The 26465-nt window shown below is 37.5% G+C and overlaps 1 protein-coding gene across 1 annotated transcript; it reads right to left on the bottom strand.

The window, feature by feature from the left end:
- Nucleotides 1-17233: 17233 nt before the first annotated feature.
- LOC103734236 (olfactory receptor 4C15-like) lies at nucleotides 17234-18166 on the bottom strand. The gene has a single exon (XM_008833125.1). The coding sequence runs from the start codon at nucleotides 18164-18166 to the stop codon at nucleotides 17234-17236; it is 933 nt and encodes a 310-aa protein (XP_008831347.1).
- Between the last annotated feature and the right edge of the window lie 8299 nt (nucleotides 18167-26465).

Genomic DNA, 26465 nt, shown 5'->3' with positions numbered 1-26465 from the left:
TATGTGAGTAAAAAGAGTAATATATTTATACTAATAAAGATAACTGAGGTGCTTCTAATGACTGCCTTTAAAGAGAAAAGACACAATTTCATACTTTAATAAATCTATCACATAACATTGTATGCAGTGATTCTTTTATATTCTAAAGTAAATTCCTCACTAGCAGCTGTAATATGAATTCTGTGTGCACTTTGCACCAACAGTCAAGGAATCAACGGATAAATCAAGGACACTGGATCAGACAACAGTCACTGAAGATAGACTAGGTGGGTCATTATATAATTTAACAGTTGTCCTTCAGGTTTAAAGCAATGTAGACAGAGAGCTACAATGGTTAAGAAGATCCCAGGGAAATGACACCCATGCATATAAATGTCATAATGGAACTCATCATTATATAACCATATCATATATGTAAAAATATAAGAGAAAAAATCTACTTCAGACTCTTGAGATTTGCATTCAAATCCAAATCATCTTTTTGTAGTATGGACCAGATTTTATAATGTTCCTAAAATTCTAATAGAATGCAGTTTCACCTCTCTAAAAAGATGAAAGAGTGAAGAGTACCACTAGTGTTTTGGGAAAAATCACATAAAATAATGATGGAATCCAGAGCTTAGGAAAGGAAGAATAGTAGATACAATTTGCCCCAAAATTACAGAGATCAGAGATTATTTTAATTGTAACACTTGTTTTTTCATGAAGTGAATGGATATTTTTTCTTCATATTTATTCAAATGTTAAAATATTTTGTGTTGTAGATTGCAGTAAGATAGCATAGTTTCAATTCATAGTATTTGTTAGTTCTTAATAATCCATAATACTGTATCAAGGCCATCGTAGCTCCTCACACATATTCCTGTTTCATTTTCCTTCTTACATAAAGACAAAAAAAGACCAGGAGCTTCCAATATAAAAAACTCCTCATGTCATTCTGAGTTTACATAAACCTTAGCTTTGTTTTTCATTTTATATTTGCAATGCTCAGCATTTTTAAAAATGGTAAAGTATTAGTTTCGTTAAAGCCAATTTCCAAAATCTGTACTTTAAACACCCACAATGGAGATAGTAGAGTAGTCCTGGTTTATAAACATAAGGGTATGATTTTTAAACCATTTAGAAGATAATTGACCCAAACCCAATGTACAACCTAAGTTCAATTCAGCAACATAAAAGGATTATAGTTGAAAATTAAGATAAATACAAACAAAATTTGGAATTTAGATAAGACTACCCATGTTTAATGCATGATATTGAGAAATGCATTCACAGAAAAGCAGGGTGGCAGTGTCAAGTGTAAACAGCTGAATTGTATCTTGAAAACTTCTGTTCTACCTTATTTTTGTTAATATAAATTTTATTAAGGATAATATTGTGTATAATAAAAATTTGCTCACCTTCTGTTTCGGGGTGTTGTGGAGTAAGTTGGATGATTAAGAGCCAGAGATTGATATGCTCAAAATACGTTTTATACTTGCATGAATTTCTCAAAATAAAATAAAATTTTGTATATTTTTCATTGAGCTTTTTAAATTTCATACATTTCCCACTTAAATACAGACCGCCTCCCCATCCAAGCCTTCCCCTATCTCCCCACCAAACCCTACACACTCTGCCATACATTCTCAGTCCTATTCATTCAGATGTTCATGCCTAAATTTCCTTCAGTGTAAATGTGTTCATTGGCATCTAGTCAGCCCATTATAATAAATTTACTTGTAAAATAGCTTTTTGTTAAGCAGGAATATGTCAAAAATATATTTTAAATATTAAGAATATTTTAACATTAGATATTAAAATACAAATTCCATAAAATCAATTTTCTTTAAAGTTCTTTAAAATATTATGAGAGTTGGATATCATTCAAGTTACTAAAGTGGAGTTAATAAGCTAATTTAGCACAGCATCTTACATTGATATTTTTATGTACAATTTTATCAAGTTTTGTGCATTTTATATAATAAATCTTAAATTTAGACACCCTCCCCCATTAGCACCCCCCGTATTCCCTCACAAGGGAATTTCATGCATTGTTGTCATAAACGCAAAGTTCTATCAAGACAAGCATTTGTATCCAGCTGTCCCTCAGTGCAGGTTCATCTACTGGGGTCTAATTAGTCTATCTAAGGCCATTAATATTTTTATACTGCTATAATCTTTCTGTAAGACACCATCCTGTGGCATCAACACTTTTCCACCTCCATGTGCTTCTTCATTTCAAATTCCTATTCTCATATAGGGACAACTCCTCTTTTTCTTAAAACATTCTGTGACCTTTTTCTAACCAGTATGAACTTGAGCATTCCAGAGCTGTTCCTGGTCTTATTAAGGTCTTAATCACTTTGTACAAGGAATTGTTTTCTCTGAGAAATTTCCTTAACCAGTGACCATGGGAAGTGTACCTCCCTATCCTCCAGAGTCCACCGTAGATTTCCTGAATATATCTGAACCAGAAACTTAATGCTGAGGGGAAATGAGATGGACATAATTGAATCTTAATAATTCAGTCCCACTATCTGACTCTTTGTCTCCTTCCTGTACCATGTGTTAGGGTACATTTGTGGAAACAGAACATTTTGCATTCTCTATCAATAGCTATAGGATATACATCAGCATGTCAAACTCCCATGCTCCTACCTCAGCTCACTTTGCACAACTCAAATTATTATATTAGCTCTAGATCAACACATCAGAATGCTGAGCATATTAGTAAGAAAATGAACATGGATTTAGAAAATCAAAGTATTGTTGCAGAGATAACAAAAAAAATTGTCATGCTGAAATTCTAAATTATTTTACTTCATTTTGAAACTGGAAAGTCAAAAATATGTTTAATTCCATTAAACTTGGAATAATCACTCAGACGGAAGTAAGAGAAGGAACTGACTGGAAGGAAAAGAAGATGGAAGGAAGGAAGGAGAGGAGGGAGGAACGGAGGGAGGGAAGGGAAGGTGTTTATAATATTAGAATGTTTTTTTGGGCACTATGGGAGCTTCTGCCAATATTAATAATGAAGTTCTGTTCTCTGGTTTCACCAAGTATCATTTCAACTAGTTTTCTAACCACTGACTTTGGCCATACAGTCTTTGCTGAGGTAAAGAATCTAAGCACCAGAGAATAGATAACTCTCTTAAGAAAAAATAGTTATGAAGTGAAAATTCCATGGTTTCTTTAAACATAGTAGCTTGAACACCACATCCAAATGTTAAATCACTTTGTCACAAAATGGAGAAATGTGTCTTATGAATCTCACCATGCATGTGTCACTTCTATGAAAACTCTGAAGGTAAACATTTATTTTCTGTGGTCAAATGTCCATTGACTGGTGTTCAAAATGCTCTGTATCCAACTGTTCTCTCCTCTCTAAAAGGAAGAAGGAGAGCAGTCATGGCAATTAAAATGGAGACTCTTACCTGTGCTATTCAAATTATGTTCATCATGGTCTCTGAACAAAATAAAGCAAAAGAAAAAGGATCCCAAATTCCTCCTTCACTGCAAATGTTTATATATAGCTTTCCCTGAGACACCATGAATCTGTGAGACTGAGTCTAGTCCCCACAGGGTTTGGAAATTTCTGGTCCCATGACAGTCCAAGGCAGATTTGTGTGCACATTTTCTCTTGAAAGAATATTCACAATTATTTTATGTTCACTCAATGATATATTGTATTTTTATTTTTTAACTAGGAAACTGTTTTATTTTTAATGATTTTATATACCATCATTCCAGAATAAGAAATTTATAATGAACAGAATATTATAGATCTTTGAAGAACGTATTCACGATGCCTTCTGTCACAAGACAATCACGAATTCATCAGAATGAAAATACACATTGTTTTGGAAAAACAGAAGCAGGAAATTTTCATCAAAAATATTTTATGTAGAAATATATCAAGAGTTAAATATAACTTTGAATATTTAGTTCCTCTAAGAATCTTTGTGCATTATTTTTACTTTTTTTAAAACTTTTTTTATTTTTTGTTAGCTCTGAAAATTTCAGTGTAATTTGTTATATGCACACAATTCTCTTTTCCCTTACTAATTCTGCTGACTTCCTTCTTCTCACCAACTAATTAAAACCCAGCTCTCTCTCTCCTCTCTCTCAACATACACATTGTGTGTGTGTGTGTGTGTGTGTGTGTGTGTGTGTATCTGTATCTGTGGCTGTGCGTGTCTTTCTAAATGCAAAGGCTTTCATTAGACTGGTCTGAATGAACATGGTAAGGGGATATTTAAAGGAAATTGCTATCTGACTTGTGACCACATGTATGAGGAACGACATCTCTTCATTTGCAAACACTTATTATCAGTAGCTGCTCAGGGAAGGATGAGACTCCTCTGTCTATGATATCTAAATCTTGCACCAGTCTGGTAGAAGTATCCACAGTTGATATTCTTTATAGACTGAATGGCTGTGTCATATCCTGCAAACAACATTACATTGCACTTTCCATATCATCCTTGCCTCATATTCTATTATGTCCTTTATTCTGAGTTAGTCCTTGATCTTGAAAGGGGTCACATTCTTGTCTCATTTAGGGAAGAGCATTCTTAGGACATTTATTCTCAGCCCTTCAGAGAGTTAAGAGTCTTTTCATTAACCCTAGCCTAGTGTCAAAAGAAAATTCCTGTTCAAAACTGAAAGCCGAAATTGTTGGAGGTTATATGGAAATAAACATGAATATTTATGAAGCAAGTTGACACCTTGTCCTTTTGCCAAAATTTGTTGATTCTCCCTTAGGGTTTGGAACCTCATTAAGTGATAGCCTTAGGCCAGGTTTTCAGTCAGAGGTACCAGTCTCCTTCTTTTTAATGTATCTCAAGTAATATCTGAAAGCAATTGGTTAAGCCCCTTCCCCAAAAGAGTCATTCCACTTTTATGCTAGGAGACCAATCTTACCTTGTGTGTCAATGTCCTAGCTTATAAGATCTATATCTAAGAAAATCGTTGGCAATTTTCTTCCCTTAAAATTTAGCATGCATAACATCTTCTAGAAATGTGAACATGGGAACACTAGTGAATAGTGTTTATTCTTAAATTTGAGCTCCTATGAAGGAAAATCAAATAACACACATAACACATACATGACACAACATAAATGTTATATTTCTAAAATGAAAAATTTGTACATCTAAAGTGAGAAGTACACCAAAAAGACCAAAACTGGACAAAGCAAAGAGAAAATCCTAAAGCTCCAAGCCCTCAAGCACGTTGGGACATGGAAAGGATCACCAGGGACTTAAAATGGAATAGGTATTGTCGTCTACTCTATCACTGCTACAAGGAGCCTCTCTCCTGTGTGTACTCCACTCTGTGCATACAAGGCCCCTAGACAGCCATCTTGTGATGCTGGCATCTCTAGTCCTGGGATCTCCATTGCAACTTGGGCTTCATCTTCACAGCTTATTCTCTAGGAGTCCCCTCCAAGGGAATGTTGCCACTGCTCATTTGCAATGATTCTGGCCATAACTGAATTGCCTGATGGTATCTTTTCTCTAAAACCATCCAACGAAGTGCCTCCAGTCTACATCTGTCAGACCTCCAAAACAAATATCGTGTGGACAGTGCTGCTTCAATTTTTGGAAGTTCTAGGCATAGCCTGACAAACTTGGATCATGGCTGTGTCTCCTTCTGTGTCTTAATTCTCAGAAACAAGTTTGGTTTCAAGAAGTGCTCACCTTCAATTGCATTCTCACTTTCTGTTTTCCTTCTTTAATTAGTTCACATTTCACAAGTTTGAGGCTTTTGATGTGTGAGATCTTGCCATCAGGGCATAGTTACTCTTATTCCAATGAAAACTAGATTGTTGTTCTTTTGAAAACAACTTGTCTTCAAATTTCAACTGTCCAATCACTTTTCCTTTTCAATAGGGTATCCATTTTTAAAACTCTTAATGTATATATTTCATTGAATATTTGTGTGTTTCATATGACACCTTTTAATCATGTTTAGACACCCTTCTCCCATCTACATAATCAACAGACCCCCCAAAATGAATTTCAAGATCTATCAGGCCAAATTTATGTACTCAGATGTCCCTTGATACAAGTTAATCCACTAGAATCTAGTCAGCCTGTCTAGATTCATTACCTAAATAAGATCAACACCCCCTCAACCAGCAGTGTTAAGCTGCAAATACTTCCTTGGCTAAGTTTGGGGCCTATTACCTCTTTCTCCAGTTGTATGCTGGGTTTTTGTCTGATTGATTCTACATGGGTCTTGTTCATGCTGACACCATTGCTGCAAGTTCATTTTAGCAAATTCCCAGAAGCCTGGATGACTTTGTTTCCTTATGGTCATGTCCCACCCCTGGCAATTGTCCCTGAGCCCCAGGTTTGTGGGAGGGGACCACAGCTCAAACTTAAAGTTGGTGACCATAGCTCCAGCTTTCAGGAGGGGACCCCAATGCTTACCCTTAAAGAAATACCATACATTACAAAATATTGATTTCACTTTTCCCTTCTTTGCTTCATTTTTAACATTTCAGAGTTTTGTGCAGATAACATTATTTACTTATACATGTTTAGAATCATTTTTAAATATTTATCCTCTCGAATGTATATTAAATGTATATTCCATTTAATCCCAAATTAGAAAATGGAGTTCTAAAGTACACTATGCTTTATTGTGTGGAGGGGAATGATATTTAAATAAATAATTAATTAATATGTTAAATAATACATATTTATATATATGCTTTTATTTTTTAATAATTTTTTTTCTGAATTTCACAGAGTATATCTTGATCATATTTATACCTACTCCCTAATCTATGCCCACATAGTCCCCCAACAGTTTTCATGCATTCCATCTTGTATGCTAAGGCATATTAAGCCAAGTTTCTGTCCACAAATGTCCATTCACTGTAGCTTGGTCAACCTCTCTAGTGTTATACCCTTAAGGACAATCAGCTCTCCCTCTCCCAGTAGTCATTACCTGCCAATAGTTTCTCAGCTAAGTTTGGAGCTTCTTATATCTTCTGTGCTTGGATTTTGCCTAGTTTGAACTTACAAGGGTCTTGTGCTCCTGGAACAATTACTGTAAGTTCATATGAGTAACTTCCCAGCAGAAAACTCTTTCCTTGTGATCTCCCACCACCCTCAGAGATTATAGTTTCCCCACTCTGTCTTCTTCAATGGCCCCTGAGCTCTGCTTGGCAGAGGACTGATGTGCATGTCTTATTCAGGGACATGTACTCTGTAGGCTTATTCCCTGCACTTAAACCAACTGTGGTTATGTGGGAAGCAGGCACAGCCGAGTCGGCCAAAGATGGCGCCCTGGCTAACCGCCAAGCCTCGCTATCCTTGCTTGTTACTCCAGAACACGCAAGCGCAATGCGCCCTATCATGCGCCGCCTGCCTGATCTATGACATCCTCGAGCGTGGTCTGACTGTGTGGACCAATGAATTGTCTCCACTGCTGTATGCTACGTGTGTGCATGTTTGTGATTGGTCCTTTTGGAAGATATAAGGGATTGTGCTGCGCAATAAAGTGGGTAGAAGCTTGAACCCTGCCTTGGTGTTCGTTTTGTCCTTGCCTCGACTCTGCTGGTTGGAGTCGCTGTTAGCGGCAGTTGGTGGCCAGTCCGGGGAACCTGATGCTCCGGAGTTGTAATTAAAAAACAAAACAATAGTGCTAGCAAAAGTTCCCCTAAGAGGGAACGAAGGGAAAGTTTCCACAAGGTGGAACGGAGACTAAAGATCCCTAGGAAAAGGGACGGAGACTAAAGATCCCTAAGAAAAGGGATGGAGAAGCAACCTAGAGAAAATGGGTGCTGGCGGATCGAAAGCGAAAGTGCACATCACGCTAGTGCAGCTTTTAAAGCGTGGCAGGATTAAGCTGAAGGCTGAGACGGTTGAAAAGTTCTTGGATACCGTCACAGCAGAGGCCCCGTGGTTTCTTGAGGAGGGGTCTGTAGCTGCTGCCTCTTGGGAGCGATTAGGAAAAGAGTTATTAGATGCTAAAAACCCCCTCCCTAGAGGTACCCTAGCTATTTGGACTTTGGTGCGGACCTGTTTAGCAGACAAAACAGGGAAGTATGAGGCAGATATAGCCCAAGGAGCTCAAGCTTTAGAAGAAGCAAAAGAGGAAGTGTCTCAACTCAGTGCATGTAGTGCTTCTTCGAAAGTAGAGGAGGAGGAATATGATTCCGAGGATCTAGATAGTGTCATGGAACAGCTGAGAATTACTGAAAATAACAAGAAAAAAGTTGAGCCTAGTGCTCCTCCTTGGGACAGAGACTGTCCGGAAGCCATGCCCTCCACAGAGGGGAGCCATTGCACGCTTAATGCAGGCATGGTTACTCGGCTGATTACCCTCTGTTGCATGAGGCAGCTTCACTAGTCAGAGTTGAGAGATGCATTAATATTGTCTCTGTCTCCTGTTCCTCTATGACACTTAAAGTGTTTTTCTATTTAATGTGATGCTGTCTATGGGCTTGTTTTTATTATCTTTACTATCTTTAGCCATTTCTCCTAAAGCTGTGGAATCTCCAGGGCATTTATCATGAAGGGATTTTAGACGCTTCCAAAGGTCTTTTCTGTACCTAATGTGATAGTCATGTGGTTTCTTTCCTTGAGTGCATTAATATGGTAGATTATGTTTATTGATTTATGTATGTTGAACCCTCACTGAATCTCTCAAATGAAGCAAAACTGATTGATGTGAAATATCTTTTGAGGCGATCTTGAATTCCATTTGTAAACATAATTTGTTTTGAGAATTCAGAATGTATGTCCATCAGAGCAATTATTTTTCTTGTGGTTGTCTGGTGTTTATATGATTTTGGTTGTTTTTGGTCCTCATAATACTGTCTTATAAAAATTTTGATTTGGGTGTGGTGGTTCATATCTTTAAATTCACCACTTCAAGTCAGAGTTAGGCAAATCACTATGAGATTAATGCCAGCCTGGTATCCATTGAGAATTCCAGACAAACTAGGGCTACAGGGAGATACATAGAGAGAGAGAGAGAGAGAGAGAGAGAGAGAGAGAGAGAGAGAGTTTGAAGGGGTTTCTTCTTTTCCTACTTATGAAAAAATTTTTATAAGATTTACTGTTAAAGGTCTGTCACGTATATGCACTGAATCGTTCCAGTCTTGGGCTTTCATACTTGGGAAAATTTTCCATATATGTTTTTCAGTCTTTTGCTATGGGTCTGTTTATTTACTTCCCCCTAACATAGGTAGATAGTTGGAGCGTACATAGATGATTATATAAACATTTATAAATATATAAATATATATATATATTTCCAGTTATGTTATTGAGCATACTCTCCCTGCCTTTGCTCTGGTATTCTTCTCCTTTGTCTATTCCCATACCTAACTCAATGGTTAGGTCTTTCCATGGTATCCTGGAGCTCTTCCATGCTTACTGTAGTTTTAACATTGTCTCATTGATCTTTACTGATGGACCCATTCCTTTATCTTGCAGCCCTGATTCCCTGTTTGCACATGATCCAATCTATTGCTGAACATTTCAACTGAGGTTTGCATTTGGCTTACTGAGTTTTTCATTTCCACAGTCATTTTAATGTGGCTTTTCTTCAGCAGTTGTTTCTCTTCATTTCTATTTTCATTTCCTAGATTGACTTACACAGTTCATTCAGCTACCTGCTGTCTTTAAATTTATTCATAACCTATTCAAGTTGTTTGACCATAGTTATAGCTTTTCATTGTAATTATTGTCCTGAAAGATCATTCTCATGTGTGTTCATGACTATGAGATCATTAATTTTGAAGGGGAACAAGATGTCTCCCTTTTTCTTCCTCCTTTTGATTCTCTCTGAGTCTTGTACATCTGAAAATGATTGTTAGGTCAGCATTCTTTTCTTGTTGCTCAAATCGCCTTTCTTCTTTTGGTGTAGCCATATAAAATGTACCATTACAGGGTTATGTTGGAAGAAGTTGAAACATTATTTTCTTTCTTTCTTTCTTTTATTTACTTTTTGGTCTTTTTGAGACAGGGTCTCCCTGTAGCCCCAGCTGTCCTGGAACTCACTATGTAGACCAGGTTGGCCTTGAACTCACAGAGTTCTACCTGCCTCTGCCTCCTGAGTGCTGGGATTAAAGGCGTGTGCCACCACACACCTGGCCTTATTTTCTTTCTTTAAAACGGTATTGAAGGCTATAGGTTCTATATTCTTCTTTTCAGGATCAACTAATAGCTGAGCTAAGAGACATGACCAAATATGAGTACATACCTTGCTGGTCCTCTCCTTTGCTCTCATCTGGTGTGGCTCTCCAAGTCTAGTTGCACTACCTTGATTAAGCTGTAGCCAACAGATAATTGGAAGAGGTTGTGATCATGTGTGTTTTCAGTTGGTCTGTGAGTTCCTGAAGGGCAGGGCCTACCTGGATTCTTTTAGGAAGGAAGATGTTGGAGGAACTGGAGGATCATGGGTTTGGACTGAGTGGGTCTAGATTGAGGCCTGGGGACATAAGTTTCTAGAAAAGCCTGTTGGTTTGTCAGTAATTGGTAACAAGATCCTAGAGAAGCAAGCAGACCTATGGGGTGAGGGAGAGATATGCCTAACCAGGGCTCAGAGCAGTGACATTGCAGGAGAAATGGCTGCATAGGGGTGGGGAGGACAGAATATACATGGTGAGTAGCAGAGGGAGGTTCCAGAAGTTCCAGGCTTATGGAATAAGAAAGAAAGGGTCTTTATGGTAGTGTGGTGATGGGATTCCCAGAGGAGCCATGCTGGCAATTTCATTATTTAAGTGAAAAAGCAACTGTATTACTTCTTTTTATATAATATTTTTATTGAGTTTTTGTGCATATCATAAAGTAGTTAATAAAAATTGGACCCCATCCCCCATCCATGCCTCCCATACCCCCCACTGGACATGATGTATTATGTTCTATATGTTAAGTCTTATCTAGTCAAGCAATTGTTCCCACAGGTCCTTCAATGCAAGTTCATCCACTGGAGTCTAGTTAGGCTATCTAGATAGAGGTCTTAAAGAAGAACTACTCTCCCTCACCCAGCAGTAATCAGTTGCCAAAAGTTCCAGGTTATGCCTGGGGCCCGCCTCCTATTTTCCTTGCTCCTTGCTGGGCCCTAGTCTGATTGAGTCAGCAAAGATCTTTTGCACAATGCCAACATTACCTCAGTTTAGATGAGCAAGGTTCCAGTATTCTGAAAACTGCTCTTTCCCTACGTTAACAGACCATCCCTGGCTCTTAAAATTTTTCCACCCTCTCTTTTTCAGTGGTCCCTGAGCTGTGGGTGATTTATTTTTAATCTAGGAGTCCCATCCAGGTACACATACTTTGCAGTCTCTTACACTTTAGAAATTAGTCAATTATGGTCTTCTGTGTGTACCACTCCCTGTTGTATATGGAAGCTTCACTGGTAAAAGTTGAGGGATGCACTAGAATTCTCTCCACCCCTTGTTCTGCTCTGTTATATGAGACTTAGGTGTAGAAGTCCCACTGTAGAAGTGTCACCTAGGACTGGGCATATCTAAGATGCATATTCTCCATGTGTGATCAGTTGTGGGACTCTAATAGCCTCCTTCTGTTGCAAAAAGAAGTTTCTTTGATGAGTGATATACAATACAATTCTCTGCAAATATACACTCCATATTTATCATATGGTAAGAAATTTCATTTCTCTAGAATTATTAGAGAGAGGGTGTCCCACTAAATTTTCTCCTTCCTGCTTTCTGTTTGACCCGCCCTCACTCTCTTCAGGGTCACTTGCTCCAGGTGCTATTAGACAAACCACATAAAATATCTTTATCTGAAATTTTCATTTTATATCTTGGGTAGGGGGAAATGGAGTAACTTACAAAGGCAAACACCCAGAGCTTCCAAAAAGGCAGATACCTGGCTGGCCACTCCTGCTCTACCACTCAGCAGTGGCTGGCCCAGATCACTTCCGTGCCACCCATAGACACCATTAGCTTTTGCCCATGCCTTGTGGACTTGTAGTCTCGCCCCAGGTTGGTAAATGCCCCCTTTCATCACATCCACCCAGGCAAAACACCCAGGCCATTCTTTTCTCACACACCCAGCTGCTCTGCTTCTGTCCAAGATGGGACCAAAAGCCCCTCTCTCTGTGGGCTGACTCTCTGCAGTCAATTCTCTGCACCAGGCCCCGCCCCTTGGAGGGACCAGGCCCTTTGGGGACACAGAGGATTTGTTCTAGGATCTATGAACTCTCCAGGCATGTACATTTGGCTATAATTACAGTGCCACCTATGAGTAACCTCCCATTTAGAGGGCTTTAAGTCCAGTTAGTTAACTGTTGGTTATCACTCAGATAACAGAGCTTCTACTGCACCAATAGCGGTAGTTTGTTTTCTGTGCCAATCATTTAGGTTATTAGGCTTTAGAGCTGAGTTGGATCATTGATTTACAAACTCATATAGTACCCTCTGTGCTATGAGAGCTAGTCCTCAGGGAGAAGGGTTCCAAGTCAGTTCCAGCTCCATTACTCCAAGTCCTGTGCCCAAAGTACATCCAATCTTCAGGAGTGTGGTCTTATCCCCAAATTCTTGAACATAACCAAGGGCTCCATCAATAGCCTGTATCATTTTAGTTGCCTCTTGGACAACTCTGACAGACAATTCAAGGGCAACCAAAAAGAGAAAACTAAAGTCCCACATCCTTAATGAGCATAGACACAAAGATTCTCAACAAGATACTTGCAAACTGCATACAGACACACATCAAAAAGATCATTCACCATGAACAAGTCAGTTTTATCCCAGAGATGCAGAAATGGTTCAATATATGTCAATAAATGCAATAAATCATATAATTGGACTTAGAGGCAAAAATCATATGGTCATGTTAATAGATGCAGAAAAGGTCTTTGACAAAATCCAACATTCATTCATGTTAAAAGTCCTAGAGGAAATTGTACTGTAGGGAATGTACCTTAACACAATTAAATCTGTATTCAACAAATCCACAGTTGACATCATTCTAAATGGAAAAAACTCAGAAGCATTCCCATTAAAATCAGGAACGAGACAAGATTGTGCACTATCTCCACTCCTTTACAATTTAGTGCTTGAAGCTCTTAATAGAGCAATAAGACAAGAGAAAGAAATTAAAGGAGTAGTAACTGGAAAAGAAGAATCAAATTATTACTACTTGAAGACAATATATTATACAAAAAATATTCCAAAAGTCCCACCAGAAAACTGATAGAAATGATTAGCGTTTTCAGTAAAGAGGCAGGTTACAAAAAATCAGCTTAAAAAAAATCAGTAGCCTTTCTATATACCAATACCGATCAATCAGAAAATGCATTCAAGTAAGCCCTCCCATTCATGTCACCACCACCCCTGAAAAATGAATATCTGGGAACAAACCTAACCAAATATATTAAAGTTCTCCAAAATGAAAAAAAATTCTCTAAAAAAGAGATAGAGGAAGACACCATGAGACGGAAGCACCTACCATGCTCATGGATTGGTAGAACTAATATTGTGAAAATGACCATCTTACTGAAAGCAATCAACAGACTCAATGCAAAACCAATCAAAATACCCACGAAATTCTTCATACAGCTAGAAAAACATCCTAATATTCATTTAAAATCACAAAAACCCTAATCGTCAAAGTAATGTTGAGGAAAAAAGTGCACTGCCAGCAAGATCACCTTACCAGATCTCAGACAATATTAAAAAGCTATAGTCATAAAACAGAGTTAGACATTAGTATGTGCAATATCAAACATCTCTATTACTTTCTATCAAACATTTAGTCATATATTTATTCTTTTATATTGGATTTCTGAAAATTTCATACACTATTGTTTGATCATATTTGAATGCTACCCACTATGTGTACACTCTTTACTACTCTTGTTCCAATTTCAGGTACTCTCTTATAGAGTCAAATTTTTGTCATCAAATATCCTGCAGTGTGGATCCATTAACTAGAGAATAGCTAACCTACCAAGAGTCACATCCTTAAAAAGGACTGACTCTTCCTTTCTCAGTAACCATCAGTTTCACATATTCAGGTAGGGTTTGCGTTTCTTACCCTCTTACCCATTAACATGCTGGGATTTTGTGTGGCTTGAGTTTATGTGGTACTTGTTCATGCTATCATCTTTGCTGTGAGTTCATATGAGTAACCTATCATTTGTCTGGAAATATCTGTTTCTTTGTGGTCATCCACCACTTCTGGCTTCTATAATTATTCTGTTCCCTCTTCCACAATGATTTCTGAGCCTTTGGGATGTAGAAGCTTGAAATACGTGTCCAATTCACAGATAATCACTCTGAAGTCTCTTATTCTCTCCACATTGGCCAGTTCTGGATTTCTATGTAAATCACAATCTTCTGCATAAGAAAACTTTTTCTGGTGAGAATTGAGACATTCATTAATCTGTAGGTATAACGTAAGTCATTAGGAGTCACTTTAATAGTAAGTATATTTAACAGAATAATTGTATTAAGCACTTCCCTATAGCCTGTGTACTGTTTAGCCACATGTTCCCAGGCCTGATATCAGAGTCAGATATGGGCTCCATCTTATGAAGTAGGCTTTAAATTCAATTAGAATGTGAAATGTGATTAGTTACTCCATAATAATTGCACCACTTTTGCACCAGAAATCATGTCTTTCCAGGCCAGTTGCTGTTGAAGAAGGCAGATTCACATTTGGGTAAGGTTAAAGATTAGTTTTTCTTCAAGTAACATTCATAGCACCTTCCAGCTCTGTAAAACCTAGCCAGTAGAGATGAAGATTTGTAGTTAGTACCAGTTTGATTTCTCCTGATTTTTAATATGACTCATGTAATGTAGAGCCTTCGAAAATAGGGTTTTATGAGCAACTTCTGGTTAGTAACCAAGACAGAGGCAATGACCAGGATTCTTTGAAAGTCTGTGGGACCACTGGACAAGAAATTTAAAATAGGGGCTGGAGAGATGGCTCTGCAGTTAAGAGCACTGACTGCTCTTGCAGAGGACCCGGGTTCAATGCCCGGCACCCACGTGGCAGCTATGAACCATGCTTAATTGTTGCAGGTGTCCTGGGGCCTTCTGGACGGGGTAGAGTTGGCATGGAGTCACGACACAGACTCCGGGAGTCACGACGCAGACTCCGGGAGTCAGGTGAGAAGCAGGCAGTGCGAGTAGCTGCAGATTCATTTATTGTGGGTATGGGGCTCCCTTATATCCCCCTCCCAGTGTCCTATTGGTCCATTGATAGGTCATGTCTGTTTCTCATTGGCTCTCTGAATCAGGCCATTTTCGTGTCAGCTGTCTCTATGTCTTTTGGCAGAACACAGGTTTGCCCCAGCCAGATGTTTTTGGTGCGTTTGCTGCACGCACACACTGGTTATTCAGGCCACACTTCCTCCTATATATATCCACCTTTTTTCTTTTTGTGAAGCTCTAGTGGGAGCCAAGATTCTTAGGCTTGGAATTGTTGGCTCCACTTCAGGGGGTCCCCAGTATTATGGACCGTGCCTGTCTTAGGTTGGCTTGGTTAGCAAGCTCTTACCTGTCATTGACTACAGACCCTCAAAGGGTGACCTCTTTGGGTATGAGCCCACCAGGGTGATTTGGGAAGGCAATTAGACAGAGGCCTCATGAAGTTCCGTGAGCCAGGCCTATAGGACCTCACAGGGAGGATCGCCACCTGTGTGTTGAAGTGCCAAGAGGACCTGGAGTATGGCTCTGTTGATGTGTTTTTGCCATCGGGCATGCTGAAAGAGACACTTGACAAGGATGAGTAGGACCAAAGGAATTAGGCTAGCTATGATGACCAGGAGAATGGGGACAAATGAGGCAGGTGGGATGACACCTGAGTAGATCTCCCATTTTTAGTGAGGAAGAAAACGTTGCCTCCAGAGGTCAGGGTCCCATAAATTTTCCAGAGTCACCCATGATGCTAGGATAGTAACCTCATTCCAGAAAGCATCTAGGTCATTGGTTTTAACTTTAAGACCTCAGGTGACAAGGAGGGATTTTAATGCCCTGATGTGGGGTTCCCTACAGCTGGGGGCCAGATTACCCATGTTAATTCTTAGACAAACAAAGAGAATGTGGCGGACCCAAATGTCTTGTGCTCAGTGGGGGACTTCTGTGGTTCCTTAGGCCATGGCCATATGCCTACACGGTGTCTCGAGACAGGGAGTGGTAGTGGGGGCCACTCCTGGGTTCCACCTCCTAGGGGGTCAGCCTTTATGTGGAGGTGCCAGGCCCAACGAAAGCAAAATATGTACCTCCTTAATCTACAGACAGGACAAGGGAAAAGGGAAGGTGAGGGTTCTCATGCTCACCCATGGGAGAACCAAAGGCACATGTAACATGTAGGGGCCCACTTACCGAAACTTCAGGCAGGGGGCATCTCGCAACACCAAAGAAAGTGGGGGAGAGGTGCCCAGGTGGTCATGGGTGGAGAAAGCGGCACTAAGGCCAATCTCCGGAGTGGTCAATGCACGGCCAGCAGAAAAGTGTAAAGAACACCGTCCGGAAGAGAAAAGAGGCTACTGCAATGATAGCCAGAACCCAAGAAGGTCAATGCCCATGCCAGCATGTGGATCCCACGTTGGGAACCAGGGTAGAGCATGAGACTCTTAATCTCAGGGTCATGGGTTCAAGCCCCACATTGAGCACCAGATGTTGCGGGTATCCTGGGCCCTCCTGGAGGGTGTAGTACTGACATGGAGTGATGACACAGACTCCAGGAGTCAGGTGAGAAGCAGGCTGTGCAAGCAGATGCAGACTCGTTTATTGTGGATATGGGGCTCCTTTATATCCCCCCTCCCAGTGTCCCATTGGTCCACTGATAGGTCGTGTCTGTTTCTCATTGGCTCTCTGAATCAGGCCATTTTTGTGTCAGCTGTCTCTATGTCTTTTGGCAAAAGACAGGTTTGCCTCAGCAGGATGTTTTTGGTGTGTTTGCAACACACATACACTGGTTGTTCACGCTGCACTTCCTCCTACACTTAACTACAGTTCCAGGGGATTCTGAAACTCTCTTCTGACCTCCACTGAGTTGCATGACATGGGTGTACTCACATACATGCAAGGAATACACTCATACACATAAAATAAAAATAATAAAATATTTTAAAATAAACTAGCTGTTCAGTGAGCCACTGGAATTCCAGTGACCCTGCCTCTCCAACACAGTGTTAAGGTGTTCTGCTCTGCAGGGCTTGGTACATAGGATACAAATGAAGGTCCTTTTGACTAAAGCAAGCACAGTTATGACCTAAGCAATCAACCTCTCCATGTAAATGAAATATTTTAATACTGGTCAGAAACTCTAAATCTCCTCCACATTTTCCTGATAGCATTTTTCATTTCTTTATTCCTGAAAGTGTAAACAATGGGGTTAAGCAATGGTGTAAAGATAACATTAAATAAAAACATTTCCTTCTCAAAAAATAATGGAGATGTAAGTCGTGCGTATAGTAGTAAGCATGGGATAAAGAACAAAAGCACCACCGTAATGTGGGATCCACAGGTGGAGAGAGCTTTGTGTTTTCCTTCAGAGCTGTGTGCTCTCAGAGAGAACAAGATGACAGCATAGGAGACAAGCAACAAGGAGAAGATGATGATGCAGATAGACCCACTGTTGGCAAACACCAAAATAACAAAAATGTGTGTGTCAGTACAGGCAAGCTTCAGTAACGGGAACAAGTCACATGCAAAATGATCAATGACATTTGGTCCACAAAAGGGCAGCTGCAAAATGAAGATAATTTGGATGATGCCATGCAAGAAGCCTCCTACCCAGGCTACCCCCACCAGAGTGCCACAGAGCCACCTGTTCATGATGGAAGAGTAGTGCAAGGGCTTGCAAATGGCCACGTATCGATCATAGGCCATGGCTGCCAGGACAATTACCTCTGCTCCAGGGAAGAAGTGGAGAGCAAACAGTTGTGTCATGCAACATTCAAAGGAGATGGTCTTCCTCTCATAAAAGTAGTGTATAATCATCTTGGGTGTGACAGCAGAAGTAGTGCATGCATCCAGTAAGGACAAAAATATCAAGAAGAAGTACATGGGGGAGCTCAGTAGTGCAGGACTATAGACAATGGTCACCACAATCATCATGTTGCCCCAAACAGTTGCCAGGTAGATGAACAAAAATACAACAAATAGTATCTTCTCAACGTTTGGGTTCTGAGAAAGCCCCAGAAGTACGAACTCTTTGACGAAGCTCTGATTTTGCATGATTCTGAAGAAGGTGAAAGTAACATGTTATCTTGTTATTTTGTAATTATGAGACAATAATTTTTATAGGGAATAATATGGTATACAAGATGGTGTGTCATTTATAAAATTATGTCCATTGCCTTGTTACCATTTTGAATAGAATATTAGAATTTTTGAGTAGTATTGTTGAAATCATTATTTATAATATGTAGACTTGAGATGGACATAAATTATTGAATATTTTAAAACAGAAAGAACAGGAAAGAGACTGTCCATGGTAGAAGAAAGAGTTTATTTTAGAAAGATCATTTTTCATTACTTTCTAGGAGGTCCATGAGGGGAAATATTGAAAAGCGTTTTGAAACCATGTATTATCTATGAAGAAAATACTCTAATTTGTTAATCATATATGTAGTCTGTATTGACTTAGACAGGCATAAGTAAGTCTACAATGATTGACAGGAGCACATCTTAATCTACCATCAGGAAAAATGGATAACCATATTTTAGGAAGCACTTGAATGCCCTACATTTATAATTTTGCTTCAAATTATTAAGTGAATTGGAACTTCAAATAAATTAATTTAGTTTTCATAAGAAAAATCTCTCTGGGAAAGTATCTAGCACTAACATTATGTCTCTTGAATATATTGCAATTTAACTTTTAGTTCATCATTTAAAACAACTGGAATTTTATAAAAATCATTCTGTTGCCATTGTGTCTAAATGAAATGGTACAGAGAAAGCAACTGCTCAGGAATCAACCTCTTAGTCAATAGTATCTGGCAGGAGTTATTCTGGCCACTTTATCTGTGCAAAAGTTACAATCAAATATGTCAATTTCACACAGAAAAAAAATATATTTGACCTGGAATTTAATGAGACTCTACTCCAGCAGCTATGATCTCTCCACAGAATCAGCAAGGTAAACAGTAATCATATTTTTGCCATTGAGAACTTGAGATTAGATGTGATCTTATGACAGTCTCCATATATATGTGTATATACATATATGTATATAAATGAGATTACAGATTGTTATACATATTATATATTATGAGATAATAAGATTAAATATATTTTGAGATTAGATGTTATTTTATTGCAGTCTCCAACTATCTATCTATCTATCTATCTATCTATCTATCTATCTATCAATCATCTACCTATCTATCTTTCATTCTCTATTACACATGTTAAACCTTTGCTTATTTGTGGATAAATCAAGGGCATATTCTTATATAAGCAGCATAGTATGATGAAGAATCAGAAGGCACTGGACCAATTGTCTATGTATGAAAATTTTGGAAAAGTACATAGCTGAATTACAGAAACAACTGGTTGAATATAATTTATCATTGAGACATCATTATTTTTCAATAATTTATCTAGTGCAAATTTTTGATTATTATTCCAGAAAATACATGGTTACAGTTCATATGAACTTAGTGAAAATATGTTCATATACAATATATCTGCTTATCTCCAATACTAATGTAAAGGATCAAATTTGAAAATGTCAAAATGTTACTCATAGAAACAACATTACAATTTTATGTGTGTCATTTATAGAAAAACCTATCTGTCTTAACAACATACTACATTTCCTCATGTTCTGTCTAAGTAAATATGCTGGCTATTGAATTTATTTTCCTACATAGTTACATTTTTAAAAGCTATCTATCCTCTCTTGCACACAGAACTGCTATATCCTAGTAAAACATAATTTTGTGGTGAGTACTTGTATGACTATACTAACATACAATTCTATATTTGCTTTTACAAATCTGTAAGTAAATGAATGATGTGTCTGTATTGACAAGAAGTAGGAAAGTGATATTAATGAGTGCCATTTAAGGTAGTAGACACCATTTTGCAGTTTTATGAATCTATCCTTTTAAATTGTTTAAATTTATCATAAAACAACCATGCCCATGTCATTCTCAGTTCATTTCCTCACTAGCATCTGTAATATGAACTCTGCACCCACACAGAAGCTGTAGCCAAGTTAACCACAGTATAAATCACAAATTTCAAAGTCATTAGATCAGAAAATAGTTAAGAAGACATATTGGGAAACAAATAAGTCAAAAGCAGCTTACATCCTCTGTACAAGTAAAATCATTCTTAGAATTTTTTCTAAAAGTTAAATGAGAAGTTTTATATTATAATGCTATGCAGTATCAAAAGCATTAAACATAGAAATGTCTAAACCATTCATAATGGTTATGATGTGTAAATAAGAATGTCATAAATTACTTTCACATGATATGTGGCAGTAAACACTAATAAGATAAAATATTCAACATTGAGTTTATAATAGTTTGTAATGTGAGAACAGCAGAGGAAAAATGTCCATTTACTGGTGTGTCAAGTATGTATTATAATCTAGAGGTTAAGAAAATGTAGATTTAATTTGTAATATAAATATTTTTAACATTGTTAAAATACTTAAACAAGACTAAAACATACAAAGTCAATTTTCACGGAAAACTGAAAAGGTGTGACTTTTGCAGATCACTGTTTAGAACACTCATTAGATTAGTGAAAGTGCCACTAATACACTAACACAGCATAACATGTTGCATTAACCATTTTAAACACTCATAATTTTTCCAAAAATGTTCATATTGTTGACACAATCCTGTCCAACATTATTTTTTGGATCTCAAATCTACATTATCATATAGGTACAAATTTATTTTTTCTCTGTTTCTCCTGAAACATACCATGTCCTATTTTTTTTTCTTAGTATCCAAGCACTTGAATATTAAAGAGCTGTTTCTAATTTTTCTTATGGGCTCCTCAAAGCAGGAATTGTGGTTACCAAGTCATCTCCTGTAGCAGTAACCATGGGAAGTTTCTCTCCCTGTGTCCTACTGTCCACATTGTTCACCGCTGCCTTTGTACTTAAAGCTAATGTAACCTAATCTATCTGCACATAACAAAACTTCTTTGTTAACTCTGTAGTGTATGAAACACTTGGTATTGTCAGAAGGATGAGTAAAACAGTTGTCATTCTAAGTAGTTACTTAGAAATGTATTCCTGGCAAATAAATACTGTTATTGCCAATAACAATAAATTAGAATCTTGTTTGAAATTGTGCTTTATACTAAATTCCACAGTTAATCATACTTTTGATCTAAGATTGTTAACTACCAACAAAATATACAGTTCTTGTGTGTGGAGCTAGACAAATTTTTTTTCCATGACCTTTTGGAAAATACGCTGTCTTCAGAGTACAAAACCTTTATCTCCTCAGTGTTTCTCAACTGATTCTCCTAAATGTCTCAACATTCTTACTGTTTTTCTTACTCAACAGTCTTACTGTTTCTGAGAAGTAGGAGCAAGGATGTTTCTCTTTTTCCAGTCATCCCATTCCAAGTGAGTTTCTGCATCCTCTGTTTCGATATCTTGATGCAGTTTCTATTATAAGTGAGAGCAAGGCAGGACTACTAGCACAAAAGCAGCTCTGAGCTTCAAACCTTTCGCTTTCCAGAGAATTTCTGAGACATAATCTTAGGGGAAATTAGGTGGACATGGTTAAACTACTTGTGACTTAAGTCTTTCTGAACCTAATGTACCTCCTTGTACCATGTGTAAGTGTGTGCTTGTGGAAATGGAACATTTTGTATTTGTCATCATTACTACAGTTTAACAGCATTTCAATACATGTGACCCTATATAAATATTCTTCACACTACCTCAAATTTTACTAACTTTATACCTAAACATCAGAATGGTTAGCGTGCTAGTACACCAATGAGTGTGCTTTAAGAAAGAACAAAGTGTTATAGGAGAAATAATAGAAAACATAAACACTTGAATCCTTTATAGATTACTTGGTTTCAATTTAGAGATGAAAAATTGAAAATAGGTTCAATTTCATTAATTTGAAGAAATACATATGGGTCAAAAGAAAAGGAAAGTGATGATGTAAAGGAGCAAGGAAGGAAGGAAGGAAGGAAGGAAGGAAGGAAGGAAAGTATGCAGAGAAAGAAGAAAAGAAAGAAATTATACTCTAGCAACTACTATTTGGGGGGCATATGGGACTTTCCTATTGAAGTGCTGTTTCTTGACTCTTTGCAGTATATTTTATTCAGTTCTCTTTGCCCCAACTGACATAAAACCCCTGTTAAAAATAAGGAATATGAGCACCAGCATTTATGTAACTCTCAAGAACAACAGTTATGAAATTAAAAGTCAATGTTTGTATTGAACACAGAGTATTTTGATCACAGCAGCAAAACCTTAACATTATTAATCACAAATTAAAATCTTGTCTGAAAAGCAAAATATAATATGCTTATGAGTCTCACCATGTGTCAGTTGTATGAAAAATCTGAAGACAGCATGTCCTATTTTCCAAGGGAAAATGTCATTCAATAGTGGCAAAAATGTAGCAAACTTCTTCCTTTATCTAAGAGACAAGATCAGATCTGGCAGTGAACGTAGAGAATTTTATCAACAGTTTTCTGATGCTGACTTCAACATGCTTTAAACATAAAAGAAAAATGATGGGTCTTAAAATTGAGAGGTTAGAGTCCCATTAGTCATTTTCTTTGTCCCCCCAGAGTTTGGAAAAATTCTTGCCCCAGGAGTGTCTGAGACATAATTTGGTCAACTATTTCACTTGCCTGAGTGTCTATAATAGTTCTACTTACTTGAAAGTTAATTTTCTCAAAACTTTTGGGGAATGCTTTCTTATACTGATTTGATATTCCAACATATTCAGGAACAGAACAGTTGTGTAATGGATACAGTAAAGTGTGTCTGTATACATTAAATCAAAATGAGCCAAAATCCACAAAAAATAAGAAGCATATTTTCTTCACAAGGTATTGAACAATCTGTAAGGAAAAGATGCAATGTATTGGTAAAAGAGTAGCAACAACTGTTCATTAAATAAAAAATGCTTTTTCTATAAATACATGAGGTAGTATGAATTAAGTGGAATTAAGGGGAATTTATCTCCTCTAACAATCTTTATTTTTCACATTTTAAAAAATTTCCTATGTGCCTATAAGGAATTATGATCATGTTGAAAGCTCACTATGCCCTTAACCTCCTCCTCAATCTTAGTGACCTCATTTTCCTCACTAATTCTCATCCTAGATGCATGTCTGCCTGTTTTTGACCCACTCGCATTGAGATTGCTTGTATGTCTGTGGGCAAGGTATTATTTCCTGGATTCATATTCCAAAATGGAAGAATGAGTATAGCTCAAGGAATGACTGAATGAATACAAGAGAAAAACTGAGTGAAGGAAACCAGACTCCAAATACTTTAGCTGTACGTTCTCTGGCATTTGGAACTTACAATGGAATAATTTGGTATAAAATGTCATTAGATAGTCCCAGCACTCAATCTCAGCTGCCTCTGTTGCAAGGTCCATCATCATTCATGAGTAGCTCTGCTCAGTGCATGAAAATTTATTTGCCGGTGCATCTTCAAAATTCTGGTGTCTTCATTGTAATCTACACTCATCTTCATAACTTTAATCAGTAGCCCCCCAGGGCCTCCATACAGGGACTCTGACCATACTGCACCTTGCTAGGTAACATCTTTATCTGAATTAGTAAATACCATCACTCTGATGATCTTACTTCCTTCATGCCCATAAAAGCAGTATCACATGGACAATGGTGACAATTTCTGCCTATATATATCAGTTTCTACTGTGCTGATACTGAGAAAGCACTTTGTAGGCATCTGACTTCAAGGAGCACTGAATGCCTTCAGCTGCCTTCTCTGATCAGGCTTTCTCCATTGCTACCAGTTCATATTTTCACATGTTGGTGCCTTTGATTAGTGGGTTTTGCCCTAAGAGCACATTTCCTATTATGCCAGTGTAGGGATAAATGTTTCTCATTAGCACCTAGAGTAACTATTCAAATATAAAAATGCTATTTTTAATTAATTATTTATTTATTTCTATGAATGTGTGTGGTGCACACACATATTTCTCTGTTTATGTACTTAAGTGTACATACATAGTGAAGAGGTCAGCACTGAGATGTCTCCATCTTTCTCTCTACACCACATATTTGGAGGCAGAGTTGTTCACTGACTTGAAGATTGACTATTCAACTTGAGTCACTGACCAGGAATCCCAGAAGCCTTTATTTATCCAGCTAACTAGCACTAAGATACTTATAGGCATGACACACTATTTCTGGCTTTTTTACTTGGGCACTAGGGATCTGAACTTAGATACTTTCATTTTGCAGCAAGCAAACTTAGCAACTGAGCCATAACTCAATCCCCGAATTTTATTTCATTTTGTGTATTTACTGAAGTTATTTGAAACTACAAGTTTTAGGGTTTTTATATTCACTAACATTATATAATGAAAAAAGTAAAGAAAATAAGTTTAATTGAGATGCAGCGATGGAAAATGGGGTGTAGAAAGTTAATTAGGTAGTGAAGATGTTTCAAAACTTGTGATAAGAATAGGAATATTTTGGAACAGCGAACCATTTTAAGATTTTGAGAAAAGCAATTCATTCATCTGATTTATACTTTAAGAAAATATTTTTCTGATTCAATTCAGTCTTTTAATTAGAAAGCATCTTTATATTGCCTTGATTTATATATATTACATAATATATATATTTAGTCTCATTTTTAGTAATAAAAATGTGTGTTCAAAATTTCTTTGAATAGGAGCTGGAGAGATGGCTCAGCAGTTAAGAACAGTGTTCTTGCAGAAGACCTGAGTCCGAATCCCAGCACCCACATGGCAACTAAGAACTGTTCCTAACTCCAGTTCCAGGGGATCTGACAGCCTCTTCTGTCCTCTAAGGAGATTGCACAACACGAATGCACTTACCTACATGCATACAATACACATACACATAAAATAAATAAAATGTTTTCTTAAATTCTTTAAATAGAAGTGAGGGGTGGTGGCACACCACTTTAATGCCAACAATCTTGAGGGAGGGGAAGGTAGATCTCTGTGAAACAAAGATGAATCTCATCTATATAGCTAGTTATAGCTAGTTCCAAGCCAGCCGGTTTGGCTTATAGGGAGACCCAGTCTCAAAAAAACCAAAACAAGCAAACAAACAACAATTCTTTTGTAAAAAAAAATATTTCATTTATTTATTTTTATGTGTATGATTACATTGCTTGCATGTACAGAAGTGCTCTCATGTCATGCAGTGCTCAAGGAGATCAGTAGAGGGCGACAAATTTCCTGAAACTGGAGTTAAGGAAGGTTGTTAGCTGCCCTGTGGGTGCTGGGAATTGAATCTAAGTCCTTTGTAAGAGATCCAGTGCTCTTAACTGTTGCATCAACTTTTCAGCCCCAAACAAATATTCTTTAAATAGGAACAGGCAAAATGGCTCAAGTCTTTATTCTCAACACTCAGAAGTAAGTGACATCCTTGAAAATGAGGCTATCCTGGTGCACATAGCAAGTCAAGGTCAATCAGAACTACATACTGAGATCTTGTCTTTAAAAATATTCTTCAAGTAATTACAGTAGCTATCCCCATTTACTATTACCAAAAGAGCAATATTGCTGCATAACTAAAAGTTTTTAATGAGTCTGATTATGCCTAAGTAAAATGAACACAGAAAATAAAATAGCTGAAACAGCAGGTGTTGGTAAAAGAATCTCACCAAATTCTAATTTTTAAGCTAGTAGAAATTTTAAAAAGAATGGGTAAATGGCTTTCAGTAATTTTTTTTCAGATAAAAATTTAGATTTTTTTTCCCTTAGCAGCTGAATCGTGATGGATTTTCCTTTATATGCAATTTCTTCTTTTTCTTTAAAAACTTTCAATGCCCTCTCTTGCTCTGTATATTTAATGATTTTACTATGAAATGCCACAGCTAGTTTCTCTTCTGGTCCTAATTGGTGTTCTAAGTGCTTCTTGAATCTGTATCGGTATGCCTTTCCTTAATTTGGGAAATCTTTTTGAAGATCTGGCCAATGCCATTGGCCTGACCTTTTGCTTCTGTATGTCTGTGATAAGTAGATTTTATCTTTTCACAGTTTCACCACGTTTCCTGCATATTTCTTGCATTTTTGTAAATGTTTCATAGTCTTTGCTTGAGTCCAGTTTTTTCAAATTTGTCATCCAGTCATATATTCTGTCTCCTGTTTCATTCATCCTACTTGTGGGGCTTTCCCATGTTGTTTCAAATTGACTGACTTTCTCAATTCCATCTGCATTTCAGCTTGAGTTTACTTCAGTATTTCTTTTTTGCAGAGTATATTTCATACCGAGTATCTTGATCAGTCTTAAGCATCTTTATACCTATTCCCCATCAGAATTCATACATTCTGTCATTTATGTTGAGGCC

The sequence above is a fragment of the Nannospalax galili genome, unplaced genomic scaffold, assembly GCF_000622305.1.
Source record: "Nannospalax galili isolate Female #2095 unplaced genomic scaffold, S.galili_v1.0 scaffold2736, whole genome shotgun sequence".
Lineage (NCBI taxonomy): Eukaryota > Metazoa > Chordata > Mammalia > Rodentia > Spalacidae > Nannospalax > Nannospalax galili.
This window is presented reverse-complemented; position numbering and strand designations above follow the sequence as displayed.